Source organism: Lepidothrix coronata, unplaced genomic scaffold, assembly GCF_001604755.1.
Source record: "Lepidothrix coronata isolate B3197 unplaced genomic scaffold, Lepidothrix_coronata-1.0 Scaffold2, whole genome shotgun sequence".
Taxonomy (NCBI): Eukaryota; Metazoa; Chordata; class Aves; order Passeriformes; family Pipridae; genus Lepidothrix; species Lepidothrix coronata.
Genome location: NW_016690182.1, coordinates 13,683,334 through 13,699,580, shown reverse-complemented (window position 1 = coordinate 13,699,580; position 16,247 = coordinate 13,683,334). Strand labels below are relative to the sequence as shown.

The 16,247-nt window shown below is 44.9% G+C and overlaps 1 protein-coding gene across 1 annotated transcript in view; it reads right to left on the bottom strand.

The window, feature by feature from the left end:
- Positions 1–14,364: 14,364 nt before the first annotated feature.
- The window catches only part of LOC108497022 (protein fantom-like), a 39,618-nt gene continuing 37,735 nt past the window's right edge, over positions 14,365–16,247 (bottom strand). The window contains exon 20 of the mRNA XM_017814308.1: positions 14,365–16,068. Within this exon, the coding sequence (XP_017669797.1) occupies positions 15,968–16,068 (101 nt within the window). The 3' untranslated portion in view covers positions 14,365–15,967. The remainder of the gene's footprint in view (positions 16,069–16,247) is intronic.

The window sequence follows — 16,247 nt, the reverse complement described above, 5'->3', positions numbered from 1 at the left end:
ATTTCCCGTCTTCCCTCACCAGACTCACAAAGGATGTCAGGAGAGGCAACTTAGGACAGATGTCACGATGGCTTCAGCAAGAGGTGCTCCATCCTCTTGGTGTCAAGGCTGCTGGTTCACACTGCACGGGACAGGACTTTGCAAACCATTTTGCAAGTTGCTGTCAACAATGATAACAAGCATTAGACTCGTGTTCTACACTTCCCCCTGGCTTTTATTTTGTGCTAAAAATATTTTGGTCCTTCTTTTGGTAGGTCAGGTTCTTTGGCAGGTGAAAAGCTTTGGTCCTTCTCTCAAACTGAGCTGCAAAGGTTTGCACAGCTTTGGTGTTGTTTTCCAAACAAATTGCACAATGAGCTTTCTGCCACCTTCTCCCACAGCAGGTGGTTTATCCTTGTGTGAGCTGGGGAGGGTTGTTTTCTGCTTTGCCAGATTGCTGAGGGATGTCTTCTCTCCTAATCTTGGGCTAATGATCTTTGCTTAAAGAGCATGGAGTTTTGAGTTCCTCATTACAAACAGTCAAAAATTCAGCTTTCTAAAATGAAAAAAAATGAGAGAGAGAGAGAAATGAAGCCAGGTACCAAAATAGCTTAGTCTATATGTGGTATCTTTAGAACAAATAGATAAGAACCCCCTTATCATGCTCCTGTGAGACACTGAAATCAGGAGAAGCACTGGGTATTTAACTTTAGAACAAGATCATGCCCATCTAATTGTTAAGGTCTCCTCTGGTAACACTCACATTACTTATGGGTAAGAGAAGGCCCCACAGTCTATGGAATTAGATGTCACAGAGAAAGGGAAGATACGAATCCAATCAGTGTTTTTCACTGTGTCTCATTTATTGTTTATCAGGAGCCTTTTTTCTGGGGCCAGATGCACCTGGCAGCTATCCAGAGCCCTACCTATCCCACTGCAGCAACACTGCTGCAGGATATGACACTTCACTCACCTCTTGGCAGCAGAACTTACTAGAAATGGGAGGAATCTTAACATTTTAGCAATTTCAATTCTTATAGCTGGAAACAAAAAATAAAAATGCTGAAATGTCACTGTAAATGGTGCATCCAAAAGCATCACGTTCTGCTCTGATAAGAATCTTGGTTTTAGCTGAAACAAAAATGATAGCACTGAAACAAACTGATGCAGTAATTTAAAATGTTCACTCCCTATACACCTACATGAGATGTAAGCAGAGTAATATTAACATAGTATTATACTATGCTAGTCAGATTAAAATGAAACATTAGGTCAAAGTGATAGAAGTTCTGACATTTAAATTTTCACCTTGAAGACATATTGCAAAACATTTTGACTTTCATGAGCCTTCCGTTTGTAAAATACAGCTGATTTATTGACAATGTTTGGTTACGTTCTCCCTATGCACCAATGGGAACAACACCTTGCTGTTCTTCAGAGAGAGGTGGTTGAAATCTGGAGTCATCAAGGAGCTGATCTGTAGGCTTTTATTACAAGCAAGACAGACCAGCTTTGGCTCATGTGATGGGGAAACATCAGATGAGCTGAGTTTTTGGAGAAGGGGCATGGAGGCTTGTCTACCCTTTAACTTCCAGCTCCCACAATACCTTCTTCAGTACCAAAGCATCTGAGAGAACAGTGATCCCGTTTAGGGAATATTGGACCAGATCCTCCCTGGTAATAAGCTGGGCCAAACTGCTGATTGAAACAACAGCTTGGGGATCTGACTTGTGCAGCCCCTGCGTGCGCAGTGGATCCCGAGCTGTGCTGTGTGTAGGAGGGTGTGGGCAAGCACGGGAGGAAAAGGTTGCTTAGTGTTTCTCCGGGAGCTGACCCCAAGCCCTGTGGAGCCAGTTATTGTGGCAGCAGGTTTTGTGCTGATGCAGAGCCATGGGACATGAAGGTGAAGGCTGGGGGGCAGCCAGGCACTTTTGCTCTCACTCACAGGGCAGTAACTGTGATTTTCACACTTCAAATCCACAAATGGAAATTCTTCCCCCATGAAGAATGTTCTCATGCTGTACACCAGGTGGGAAATAGAGGGTGTGAAGGTAACTGGCTGACTCAGACCTCTGTCCTTACAGTATGATTTCTCTGTTGATCATGAAATGCAGTCAGTCTGCAATCTGACACTCGTGTGAGTTAAAGTACAGAGCACTGCCTTTGCCCATCCCATCTGCTCTGTTCCTGAAAGCAAAAGCCAGAGCTAGTTTCTCTCCTTAAGGAGCAGAGAGTCTAATGGCTTTACATGCTTCATAAAATTAGACTGCAGAATGCTAAGGACATTAGTCTGAAGTTCAGTAATTTACTACAAACCAAGATGTTGAATTAGCAAAGCTCAGCTGGGCATTTATTGATGAAAGGAGCAGATTAATAGTAAGAAGTATTAACAATGGGGAGTTGGCACAGTTTGGGGTTTTTCTTAATTGCAACTATAGATTTGTCAGGAGCAATCAACTGTTCAGACTATTGAAAACTGTAACATGAACTGCATCTTTTCCAGAAATGAGCCAGAAATAATTCAGTGGCTCCAGACAACCCCAAAGATTTTTGCTTTTCAATCTACCAATTATCCCATTGGCACATTTCTTTGGATATCTGGTACATTTAGTTTTGCACAACCCCTTTTAAGGAATAGAGTCTTGAAGACTGTAGAGACCAAAGTGATGTAAAAATAAGTGGTACACAGTAATTCTGAAAAACTGTGTATGAAGCAGGTCAGCACTATAACTGTATGACAGATTATGAAGGCAAAATCTCACTGGTTACCATGAGAAGCCCTCAAGTCCATGGGCAGAGGAACTAAATGGAAGTTTGTTATAGAGCAGAGCAGCATAACAAGAGCCCACATTCCCTCTGATCTCAGTTGTTCATCAAGATTTAATCATTCTCTGGCTGGACAATACTCCAGTTCTGAGGGGCCAGGCACCATTAGTGATCACTGGTGCTCAGTGGGTACAGACTGATTCCAAGCAGACACTTCTTTTTATCAGTTTGTTGTTATTTTTAATTAGAGATTAAAAAAACCCAAACACAACATATTTCATTTAATAACAATCTGCAATGAAAATAGAAGCCTCATACACAAGAACAGAAAGGTTTCTTCTCGGAGTGTGTCCCTGAGACAGGAATTTCAGCAGCCAAAACTTAATGGGTGCTGAATTTACCAGCCCCTCACTGCAGCTCTCAGGGTGTGGGTAGCTTCAGGTTTGCAGTTTTTATGAAGCTTGCATGGCTGTAGTCTGCACCCTTTGTAGGTCACAGGGGAGCAGAGAGAAAGCAAGATTTTCCCCCAAAACAGTGCAGACAGAGAGTACAAACTGATCCTGCAAGTGCAGTAAATGTCCTGTCTTGCCCACTCACTTCCTTCTACTCCCACATTGGGTGTCAGTGCCACTTGCCAGCACGGCACCTCTGAAAGGGCAGGCAACTTTTTTGAGTTCTCTTTTGCTTTTCCACACGATACTCCGACTCTTACAAACAGGTAAGTGGGACAAAACAGAGCAACATCTTGTGTAGCTTCCCCTTTCCCTTAATTTAAAGTGAACTGAACTGGCTGGCAAGTACAGAACAGTTTTGAACACTCAGTACCAGGTGTGTTCTGTCTAGGTCACCCTTACAGAAAAATACCAGCACTGAAGAAATGCAAGCAAAACATCAAAAGTACCAGTTCCATCCACGGTTTGCATTTTTTCCAGGGAGGATCTGAGGGAGAGGAAAGTGGTGGGGGGATAGAGTGGTATCTCTTCTTTTAGTGGTGGGCAGTATTTTTTGTTCTCATGCTGAAGTGAAGGCTATGAGAGTGTCTGAGCTGTGGGAGTGCTCAGGGAGAGAAGGGAATAAAGCATAGTTACCTTTCAGAGCAGGCAGTGGTGCTGGGACAAGGCACGAGAGTCCGTGATTCAGACCAGGAGCTTGCTGGTGATTTGTCTAGGAACATCCCACATTCCAGCTAGTGGGAATTGTGCAGCAAAGATTAGCTGTCTTATAGCTGGAGTCAGGATAGTGCACGTCCTTCTCCTCTGCTCTTGCACTCACATGCTTGCTGGCAGCGATGGCTCTTATCCCTACCCTGGGATGTCACAGAGCAGCATCACTGCTGATGTCCTTCCTCCGCAGGCAATAGCGGAAGGGGCGAGGAGCCTTCGCTCCAGGGGCTTCACTGCTCGGGTGGAAGCAGCCGGTGCCCTCCCTCGGCAGCGGGCAGAGCGGAGCCGAGGAATAAAGAGCTCCGGCGCTGCAGCAGCCGAGGAGGGAAGGGAGAGGGAGGCTGTGAGCTCAGCTCGCGGCAAAGTTTGTGCCAGGTTCGTCTTAACTCTTTCGTGCTTGCAAGTGGTAAAGGAGGCAGGGCTGCCTGCTAAGTGAGGAGCAGGACACGAGCTCGGAGGATAGGTTATGAGTTTCGCTCGTTTTCTGGAAGGTGCAAAGGTTTTTGTGTTTTGTGCCTCTTGGCAAGGTTTGCCTGGTGAGGGCTCCCAGCTGGGTTCCTGTCTGGAGCGTGCACAAGTGTCACTTTTCGGCTCAGGATAGTCCCCAAACATTGCTCTTTGGCACTGGAGCTTTTGAGGTATTCTTGTCCCTGTGCTTGCTGTTTGGTGGTTTGGGTGGGTTTGGTGGTTTGTGTTTAGTTCACAGGTCCTCTCTCCCCTGAGTAGTTTGAAACTTTTCATGAATAAGCATAAACCCAACTTTGCGGTGTCGTAGGCAAAAAGTATTTTTGCTAATTTATGAATGTGTGAAGCACAAGTCTACCTACAAGGTACCACAGAAATGAGGCAGAATGAGGTTTGGGTTCTCATGGTTGGTGAGAACCCAAACCACACTGTTCCCTCTGATTGCCACACCTTTTGACCTGTGTTTCTTCACTCCCTGCAGCTGACAAAGTGAGGATTTTTTGTGATCCTGTTCCTGTTATGACACAAATTAGGATAAACTGTATCAACAAATCCACATAATTTGAGTTGTGTGCATGTTTCAGAAAGGAGATGGGGAACAGGATTTCCTTTGCTTTCTGCAGGGTGGTTCATTGTGCCGGGGACAGACGTCAGTTTGGGATGGGTTGCAGCAGTCCCAAGGTGTCACCAGCAGAGGAGGTGACCAGCACAGGGATGGAGTAGCTGCAGTTACAGTCTGAGCCCGAGCTCTGTACAGTTGTGAGCAGCTGTGTTTCATGTGCCCGTGTCCCTGTGCCCAAGAAGGCAGATTGCCTGAAGGCACCTCACGGGGTGAACCTGACCCACAGGCCCACACTGAACAGTTGGCTTGTGGCAGTTCCCAAGTTGTCTTTCATGGCCTGTTTTTGGAGCACTTGGAAAGAAGCTTCCCCTCTGAAAAGTGGGTCCCACTGGGGTTTCAGAAAGATGAGTTAATTTTCTCTCTGCAGCTTTCTCGGTGACAAAATAGAGACATTTAATCTCAAAACTGTCTCCTCAGGATAGCTTTCCCTCTCTGGTTCCTCATGACCACAGCCTGAGCAGAGGGGCCAAAGGGTAATGAAACCCAGAGCTGCACAGCTCTCTCATCCTCTTGGGATGGAGGGCTGTAGTATAAATGCATCTCTCTAAGGGCTCATCATTCTCTGAAGTTCACAAACACAGTGTACACAATGGGACACTATTTAGATAAATAAAACATAGGCTCTGGAAAAAACCCAGTTCCTTCGTGCTTCTGTGATGGGATGAACCCTCTGAAAACCAAGACTTGAAAGGCAGATTTGATTGCTGATGTTATTTCACATTTCTTTTGTTGTGATGTCATGTGCAGTAGTATCATGTGCAGTATCATATTTTCCCAATTTTGCAGTGTATGCCACCACTCCCTGCTAGGCACGTAGGAATGAAAGTACAATAATAAAGGAGTGCATTTCTCCCCCTGGAATTGGTACAATTACTGCTTTACCAACAAACTACCTGACAGCACCTCAAAACCTTTAGTACATGTCCTTGTATTTAAAAAGAAACAAGTGAGAGCTCTATTTGACCAGGAATTATGTTGCTGGTTGAATTATGAGAACCAGAAGACACATGCTGAAGATGAGAATGTTGAAAATGAGACCAGAAGAGATGCTGTTGAAATCCAGCATCTCTGCTTTCTATATAATGCTAATGAGCAGTGCTGAAGTGAAAGGCTCTCTCTCCCTGTCCATGCAATTCAGCTTCTCTGTTCAGCTTTTTTCACCCTTTGTTCATTTTACAGTAAATTATCTCTCCCTTTTGTAGGACCAAGGTACTGCTTGCTGGATGGATACACTTAGGTTTCTTGTTTCCTTTGTAGTAGGGTATAATAAAGACAGATGAATTTGAAATACTGCCACAATTTATACCAGCTGAGGCTGATGAATACTCGACTGAATGATTGCTGAATTCCTGAATTGTTGAGTAATATGTAATTTTTGGGACAATCAATGACAAATTTGTGCTACATAAAATGAGAGTGTACAAATTCCCTTGGAGATTACTCAGAGATATGAACCCAGTGAATATAATTTTTTTAACCAACCATTAAGAATTTGGGGGCAACAACCCAGGGAGCTTGTTGGGTTCTTTCCTTTGCATTATTTGACCTGTGTCTCAAGCTTTGTATCAGATCATTTTACACATCTTTCTCATGATGATCCCCCACCAGCCTTAGAGTGAAATTTGGATTTAACGAAAAGCAAACAAGATCTCTGAATGATTGTTTGTGAGTATAATCTGTGTGTTTCTACAGGGATTCTTCTGTTATCCAAATTCATGAATCCTGTGAACATAGTGGATGCATACTTTGGGCCTTAGAAATTGCTTGCATTGCAGCTGCAGTGAATGGAAAGATAGCTGTGCTCTCCTCTCCCCCACATCCCTTTCAGAGGAGACACACCCTGGAATGGTTTCCTCAAGCCCTCAGCTCTAAAGACCTTCCACGATTTTGGGGCTGTTGGTGTGTGGGAGGGTCAGGGCTAAGCAGAGGTCTTGTTTTCTGTTGCAGAACTCAGGGAAGAGCCCCAGCCTGGGGGCTGTGCACACATCAGAGACGGCAGGAAAACAGACAGCGGATGAGTTTTTGACATTGGAGGCCACAAGGCCCAAGTGCTGAGGTGCCCAGCTAATATTAGACATGTTACACAGGAAAAAAACTGCCTTTTACCTTTCCCCTCTTCCCAGCCCTGCCCTGGCCACCCACAGAGCTGCTCAGAGGCCCCTTTGCTGCCATGAGGAGAGGTAGATAACTGGACCTGCCTGAGCTGTTTGACTGGGGGAGTTGTGCTTCCAAAGCCCAGGATGGTTCCTAATCTCCACCCAGAACTGTGCAAGTGCTGGGAACAAGATAGATAAGTCACTGTGGAAGAGCTGCTGAAACAAGGGCAGCCCTCAGTGCTGTTTGTCTTGACAGAGACAGTGGTTGTAAATATGTTTTTGTTTTAATATTTTGTCTTTATAGCCACAGCACTGAGTGGCAGATGATCTATACCACAAACAGGTTTGTGAAACACATGAAAAAAGTCATATTTCAGTAGATTTTGAATCAGGAGTCTCTAATGAATGGACTTTGAAATATTTATTGCTCGTTCAGATTTGTGTGAAATAGGTCCAGCTGCCACCAGCTTTAAGGGAGAAATACCACAGTCAAGGGGATGGCAACCTTGAAAATTGCCTGGAGCTTGTTCCTTGCTTAGGCCACTGAGAGCCCCAACCAAATGTACTGACTTCTCCCTATCTCATTTCTTTCTCATGAAAAGGGAAAAATTTTTAGTGCCTCCCCCCTCCTAAACAATCTGTCAGTGCAAAGTGCTACCAAAGGCATGTGGTCATGTGCTCACTGCTGCAGCAGCATCCAGTGCCTTTCCCTCTGTGCATTCCCACACAGTCTTCTTTTGTCCAGCTCAGTGTGTCTGAAAATGCTCCTGTGTTTGGACTAAAAGAGTTTTGTTGCCTTGAAAAGCTCTTGGCTATTTTGACAATTTGGCTTTGTTTTGAACTTCCTTTATCAAAAACATGCTTCAGTTTATTTATAGAAACTTAGTCTCCCAGAGATAACTGAAAAAATTCAGCCCAGTCTGATGTTACTGCTAATTTTTAGGAACATTTCTAATTTGATTTACCGTTGTCAGTGAAGGGCTGTATTTTTCTGCACAGAATTCTGTCTGAAACAGTCCTAAGCTTCATTTTCATGAGTGAGCTTGTGGAGAAGCCGTTGCATGTTCCCAAAATGGCATTGACACGACTCACAGAAGGGACTTGCAGAGCTCTCTCCATGAGAGTTAGGTCAGGTAGGGCCAGCTGGCAGTGAGCACGGTGCTGTGGATAACCCTTGGAGCAAGGGGTGTCTAAAAAGCAGATTCCTCTGGGATCCAGATGGCAGGTACGTGTCAGCCACGCTCATCAAGGTCCCACACAGGTCCTTGTGGACCTTGGCAAAAATTGGTTGAACAATGAGGCAGGGATTGAACTTAAAACACAGGGTTTTAAACACAGGATTGTGTTCTCCAGCCCATGGGGGAGAATATTATTTTTTCTCGTGAAGTAGGATAGTTCTTGCAGCAGTGCCTATTTTTAGGGAGTTCAGCACAAATTATTAACCAAAGAGTTTCAGGTAATTCTGGAGATGATTTCAGATGTGCTGATCCTCTGGTTTTGGCTGGCCAGTTGCTAAGATACAACCTGAGAGATGCTCGCATGACAGTGAGCCATGTGGTTTAGTCACTTAAAATGAGCTCTTGTTTATAACCCTCCCATCCAGCTTGTCTCACACCCACCTACCTGCCTCACCAGGGGATTGTGATGTGACTGGTGATGGTGCACAATAAATACCAACAACTGGGCCTTATTGTAGCAACAGGAAAGCAGACTGGCTTCCAGGAGACAAGGTTGTTTCTCTGCATGATGGACAAATAATCCATGGAGACAACGCAGCATTTGTTGGGAATTGGGTCACCCATGGAACTTTCTTCTTCCTATCTGCATGGCAGGACTGGTGCCCCAGGGGACACTTGGCATGGACCTCAGTATCAAAACCAACACCTGAGGACTGTAAATGTGTGAAATGTGCATGTTTTGTGGTTTGGTGCTGTCTGCTTTCATAGAATCATAGAATCACAGAATCATAGAATCAGCCAGTTTGGAAGGGACCTCCAAGATCATCAGGTTCAACTCTTGATCCAACCCCACCTTGGTTCCCAGCCCATGGCACTGATGCCACATCCAGTCTCACCTTAAAAACCTCCAGGGACGGAGAATCCCCCACTTCCCTGGGCAGCCCATTCCAATGGCTGAGCACCCTCTCTGCAAAGAATTTCTTCCTGATATCCAACCTAAACCTCCCCTGGCACAGCTCAAGACCGAGCCCTCTTGTCTTGCTGATCATTGCCTGGGAAAAGAGCCCGACCCCCCCCTGGCTGCCCCCTCCTGTCAGGGAGTTGCAGAGAGTGAGGAGGTCTCCCCTGAGCCTCCTCCTCTCCAGGCTGAACAGCCCCAGCTCCCTCAGCCTCTCCTCACAGCACTTGTGCTCCAGTCCCTTCCCCAGCCTCGTTGCTCTCCTCTGGCCCTGCTCCAGCCCCTCCATGTCCTTCCCTGAGCTGAGGGCCCAGAACTGGACACAGCACTCCAGGGGTGGCCTCACCAGCGCTCAGTCCAGGGCAAGAATCACTTCCTTGGCCCTGTTGGCCACCCTGTTCCTGAGCCAGGCCAGGATCCATTGGCCCTCTTGTCCCCCTGGGCACACTCTGGCTCCTGTTCAGCTTCTTTTGAAACTCCAGACATCCTTTATGAGGCCGAAAACGTACTTGTTCATTTTTCATTCCCACCTCATTTCCCGCTGCCTGGCTCCGTGCTCCGGCTGTGGACGGCACTGCCTTCGGCGTTACCTTGTGTTGCTCCGTGGGGAGGTGCCTGAGGCAGTCTCAGGGCACTGGACACCCTGTCACCACAAAGCCCATCTCAGCCCACCCAGAGCTGGGCCTGGCTGTGTGCAAAGAGCCCTGGACTCCTGTGGGCTCCTCACAGATTTCTGCCTGCAGGAACAGCTTGTAGGGCTAAGGCTTAGAAGGGATTCCTGAAAGGTGCTTTTCACAGCACAGATGATGTGAGGCAGGTCTCAGATACAGTCACACGTGTTAAAACATATGTCTTTCCTTCTGTTACAAAGGTACCACCTGAACTTGCCGGGCAGCACTTGTGACTTACAGTGTTGATGGGTAATTCCCGAGCAGAACTGTCCTGAAGCTGGAGTTCACGTTCTGCAGGATGGCATTTTGGTCTCAGCTCAGCATTTATAGGCTCAGGTATTGACTAACTCACTACCAGCAGGGACCCATTAGGCATAACTTCCAGAATCTTGAAAATATGAACAGATATTCCTTGGATTCTTACCAAATCCTCCCCTCCAGACCGTGAAGCTGAACAGTGGGTAGAGCACGGGGAATGTGAGCTGCAAAGCAGCTAAACCCTTCTTTGAAGCTTCTGATGCCACATTATTTGCATGATCCACAGTTAACGTATGGGCTTGTGCCTGTATCGAGGGGGATCAGTTCTTTAATTGCTATCAGTAAATAACAATTATGACAATTTATACCAAAAGGAAAAAAATTCGGTGATGACCACATTACACCAATTTTTATTTATTTGGATTGTTTAATTCCATTCTTAGAGAAGAAAATATCTTTTCTTGTTCTCATTTACAAAATATGAGCTCTGCTCACCCACACACTGTAACATTTCAGATACCAGCATTTCCATGCAGGATTGGATGAGCTCTTTCTAAACCTGTTTGGAGGAAACATGGTTGAAATCTTCACAGCAGAAGACTTAAAAACAGTACTAGATGCAATTTTGAGGAAACCCTCTGTTTGGATGTATCTGTTCTATCCAGGAGAGCACAGCACAGGAGTCCTGAGCTGCTGCCAGTTGTACTAAAAGACTTACCACAGTTTAAGCTAAAAAAAAAATTAAAAAAAAAATCATACAAGTGATATAAAAGCCCATGTTGTGGTACTAGAATGGCACTGAATTAAATCTTCCAAGGGTTCAGATTATGCTGCACCTGTGTGCATCAGAGCTCCTGAAACCTTCTTCAGTGTGCCCTTGCTCAAGTGATGAGGCTGAAGGAGTGTGTGGAGTCAGTGTTGCTCAGCCCCCTTGCCTTTGGGTGGCTGGCTGTGGTTACTTGTACAACACAGGAAAATTCATCTCGTGGTAAAGATGTGCCTGATGGCCTCTGTCTGCATGGGAATTGGGTGCAGGGGCACATAATGCTTCCTGGGATGCATGTCAGCATCACAGATGTGTTTGGGAATAAGGCTTCATTTGATTTAACCTGGGGGGGGCATGAGAACCCATTGGTGTTTATCACTGAAATAGTCCAGAACATCAGAGAGGGAAAAATGGCTGCACTTTGTTCTTTTGCACCATAAACCAGCCATTCAGGTATTTCTCTCTGATCCACTTCCCAGGAGTGACCCTTCTCAACAGCAGGGATTCCTCTCTTGCCATGACTTCCTAAGCACTGCTCTGGCTTCTACCCCAAAGCATCTGTGCTTTAATATCTGCCACTTACTGACACAAATCCCATGCTTTGCCCTGGCCCTGTGCAATGGGATCCCAATTGTGGTGAGGGAGCAGGAAGAGAGTTATGTCACATAACCCAGTTTTGAAATCCTTTGTGATTCATGGGATGTAAAAAATGCTACTCTTGTCACTTGTGTCAGACACAGTAATAGGAAACAACATAATCAGTGAATTCTGATGGTTCTTGAGCTTCAGTTCCAAACTCGATCCCCAACTGGCACTTTGAGACTGCTGTGGAGGAGAGTGGACAGTATGAAAACATGTGAAGAACAACTGCATAGTGTCTGAGTTCCCATTTCATTTCACCAGAGGCTTCTTTATACAACAGCTTTTAGCATCTGCTGTTTTCATCCAAGAGCAGAACACGAAGTCAGCCCAGGCAGAACTCCAGTCTGAGCTGTGGCAGCAGCTGCAATGCATTTATGGTAAAGTCAAGGATGTTTCCATCTGATGCCTTTGTTTGTCTAACAGCAGTCACAAGGTCCCTCTTCCCCAGCCTCTGGGGTCAGTAACAGAACAAGCTCACTGGCCAGTTCCACTTAATTATTGTTCTTTTTTGGTGAATTAAAGAATAAATGTCAGTGTGTGACTGTGCCTTACTAATGTGTGTGGTTATTAATAGCCAGTTTGGTCTCCCTTCCAGCCTATGTGCCACAAAATACATTTGCCTTTGGTCTCGAGAATCAAGTAGTCTGGGAAGCCACTGTTCTGTGGAGAGACGGGACAAAAAGCTCATTGAACAACCCTTCCTTTTGAACAGCAGACTGATCTCTCTTTTTATTTTTAGGCTGTTGATGACAAAAGTTGCTTTCTTGCTTTACTTTTCACAGATGAAGACACGTTCTCAATTTGGACAAAGACCTCCCCAGCCATAAGCTGCCCAGAGTGGTTACATTTTATTTAAGACGTTTTAAATGTCTTTTGGTTCATTATAACCTTGAATTCGCACCTGGAGAAAGAGCCACACACTCTAAGAGAAATTCTTTTAATTTAGTGAGAAAAATAAGAAAAATTATTTTTGCAAAAGGTTTTAGAGGACTAAAGTACAACCAAGAGAAGCATTCACTAGAACACCTAGCACAAAGACCCATTCCACAAAAACCACCCACTACAATCAATATACCAGCTTTAGTGAAACACAATTAATTGGTTTTAAGTTACCCCAAGAGAAGGAAAAGAGTAAAACAAAAAACAGATTAAAAGAGTAAAGAAGGAAGGAAGAAAGAGAGAAGGAGAGAAAGGAGAGAAAAAATAGTTGCCAATAAGAGGAGAGGAAGAGAGAAAGCTCCCGGGGAGTCTCATGTAATTCTGGAGTTCAGTTTTCCCTCCCAGGCAGGACGTGGTCAGTGCCTTGCAGGCCAGAGGGAGGGGTGCTGGAGCCAGTCACAGGCTGCAGGGGTGTGGGGTGCCAGGCTGTGAGTGCCACCCTGTGCTGTGCATGGGCTGTCAGTGCCACCCTGTGCTGTGCATGGGCTGTGAGTTACACCCTGTGCTGTGCATGGGCTGTCAGTCAGTGCCACCCTGTGCTGTGCATGGGCTGTGAGTTACACCCTGTGCTGTGCATGGGCTGTCAGTCAGTGCCACCCTGTGCTGTGCATGGCCCTCAGTGACACCCTATGCTGTGCAGGGCACAGCCGTGCTGGCTGCAGCCCTGCAGCTCTGTGCTCTGGGGGCCCCTGTTGGCTGCGGGGTGTGTGTGATATGGCAGCCTTACCACGGACCTGCAGGTTCAGACCCAGTCCTTCCACACCCACTCTCCCAGGGAGTTGGTTCTGACCCATATCAGTAATTCAGTGAGGTTCAGATGCAGTATCTCACAGGGGGCTTTGGGGGCTGGGGGGGGATTATGGAGTGTTTGAGAGCTGTGGGGGCTTTGGGGGCTGTGAGGGATATGGAGTGTTTGAGAGCTGTGGGGGCTGTGTCTCAGTTTAATGAGAATGAAGTGTTTTGCTCAGGAGGATGAGTTATGAGGAAAACCAAACTCCTCCCTCTAAGCAATTGTAAATCCAAAATTAAGAGGCTTCAATTGTGGAGAAAGAAAAAAATAACAACCCTTTATTAAAGGATATCTGTGTATGGGCAGAACAACAAAAGAACACAAAAACAACTAAACAATAATCCTGTACCCAAAAACCCCTTTCAAAAAGGAAACAGTTCAGTACTTTCCACCTTTTGGTGCAATTCTAACCACGGCCAGCAGGGGTTGGGCTCTGTTGGGCTCTGGCAGTCACCACGTGGGGACCCCGAAAATGTTTGTGAACAACAGGCTTGTGGCTTTAGGCAAAGCTGAAGTTGTTGAGTTAGTCCTTGCACCCTTCACACTTAACCAGCACCATAAAGATCCAAGGACCTCAGCAAAAACCTAAACTTCATGCTTAATCCCTAAAGCATACATTTTGTAGAGTTTGTGAACGGTACATATTCTGTTTATTAAGGGTACTGTGCAAACGAAATTCGCAAATACCGAAGAGGTTAACATTATTAGCAACATTTCTGCAGTTTAGCAGGCCTCTGTGAGATTAATAAGAAAAAAAATCATCCCTGTGGTTCACCCTTGACTGCTGCACAAAGGCCCTGTACCCCTGTTTTGACAAATGAGAAAACAAGGGCAGCAGCCTACATGTCTGACTGCTGGGAAAAATGAGTCCATATGCGTGATCCACACCTGATACTGGGTTATAAACAGACCCATTTGTGTGTGTTCCATCTCGGGTAGAAATTATACCCCTGACATTACCAACCTAGTGGCAGGTTTCCAGATTCCAGGGTCTGATTTTGGTATACTACAAGGCTTATTGCAGAGCAAAGAACATTAAGGACTGTTTTCAAAATGTAGGAAGATTTCCTGTAAAGATTTTCTGAAGTTCTTTTACTAAGTTTGCTGATTTTTATTTACTGTTCGTGTACTGTGTGTTTGGAGTCAGATGCTGATTGGTGTCACCTTTAATTTCTCTGGGAAGATTGCCCTGTACATAAGGTAAAACATTTTCTGTTGTTCATTATAACTGAAGTCAAAGGCTATCAGCAAGTTTATGAGTCAGTAATCAGAATAACTACTGGTTGATAACAGTCTTTCAAGCAAAAGAAGGTTCAAATTGAGTTTTTTTGTAGTAGAAGGACCACATTTTCCCAACATTTTTTCAAGTTCTTGTGACTTTAATACATAAGGAAATAATTTTGCATTCAACAAGAATGACAGTTTGTCTAAACAGAAAACAGGTTGTTTCCCAAATCTACAAAAATGTTAAACAAATCATTGCTAGATCATGTGCAAGGCCTGTCTTGCAGCTATTGATGCTGGACCCCTGAATTAACAGATATTTTGATACACAGAATGGGTGTGGACAGAGGTTACAGATTTATATCCCTGTTTCTCACAGCTCAGGGAAAATCTTTGAAAATCTAAAATGTGTGAAGAATTCATGAATGAAACTTAGGAAGATAATTTCAGTGTAAGACTGATCTGTTTGATTTATTGGTTTGTTTCCTTAGTCTTAAAATAATCTAAGTCTAATATAAAGAAACCCCAAACAACCCAGCAGTAAACCATAACAAATTGTTTACCACTGAAATATATACAGAAAAATTATCTGAGCCAACCACACTGTTAACAATAACACCTGTTTTTTATCAACTGCTTCATAGAACTCGATGGTAATTAGATGGCATACTGCAAACCAGGAAAACCAACACTAAAATGCTTTGTAATTTTTGGTTTTGTGCAAAATGTTAAATGGCTGAAACAAATGACAAACGTGGTCATATTTATGCCATCCCCAGAATTTAAAAAAAAATAATTAAGTTATTAGATGGTACATTCAGTGCAAAAACTGCTCCACGTGCTTAGATCTAGCCCTGGCTTTGATTTGGACTGAAGTAATGTTTAGAAATGCATCTCCTTGTTCTCACTCTGAGGACAGTCAGGCACTGGTGCCCAGAGGAGCTGAGCAGGCTCCAGCTCTGGAGGTTCCCAGCCAGCCCTGAGCACCACGGTCTGACAGCAGCTGATCCTGCCGAGTGCCCAGGCACTGCCAGCAGCAGGGACCCTGTCCTGAGGGAGGAATGGCATGGAACTACTCTGAGTAAGAACCTGCAAGCATTTCTGTTTGTAGGTTCACCATCACTTATTTCTTTAGACAAAGTACCCTCAGCTGGTATCTGATCATTTACAAGCAGGTTTGGTTTGAAAACAGACTGCTAGGACTGAGTTAGACCTTGACACCATCAACTGTTGAAAGCTTGATATGTGATTCAGCAAGGACCTTAAAAATAAGAAACCAGACTGAAAAGCATACAAAATTGTACACCTGCACATCGAGCATCCTTTTCATATAAATGGTATATTAAATATACTGTAAGAATGACAGAGATCTCATCTTTGCTGCACCATCACCATGTCTTTGTACCGGGAGCAGGAACTCGTGCAGGCAAAGGTCCCTCTCCCACCCCACTCACTCCTGCAGTTCCTCATGGACCGAGCGCAGGGCCTGCAGGGCCTCCACTGTCACCCTGAGCTCCCCAATCACTGCCCCGCCATCCTGGCAGTCGAAAACTGCAAAGGAAACAGCAGAAAACATCAGCAGCCATTTAATTGAAGGTTTCACTTCCGTTCTAATAATTTTCCTTGGTGTTTGGACAGATTAAAAGGCACCTATCATATGCTAAAGAAAAAAGAGAAGAGAAGAAAGAAAGAAATAATAAAGAAACCTTCCCATTCAGCTCCTCAGCCTA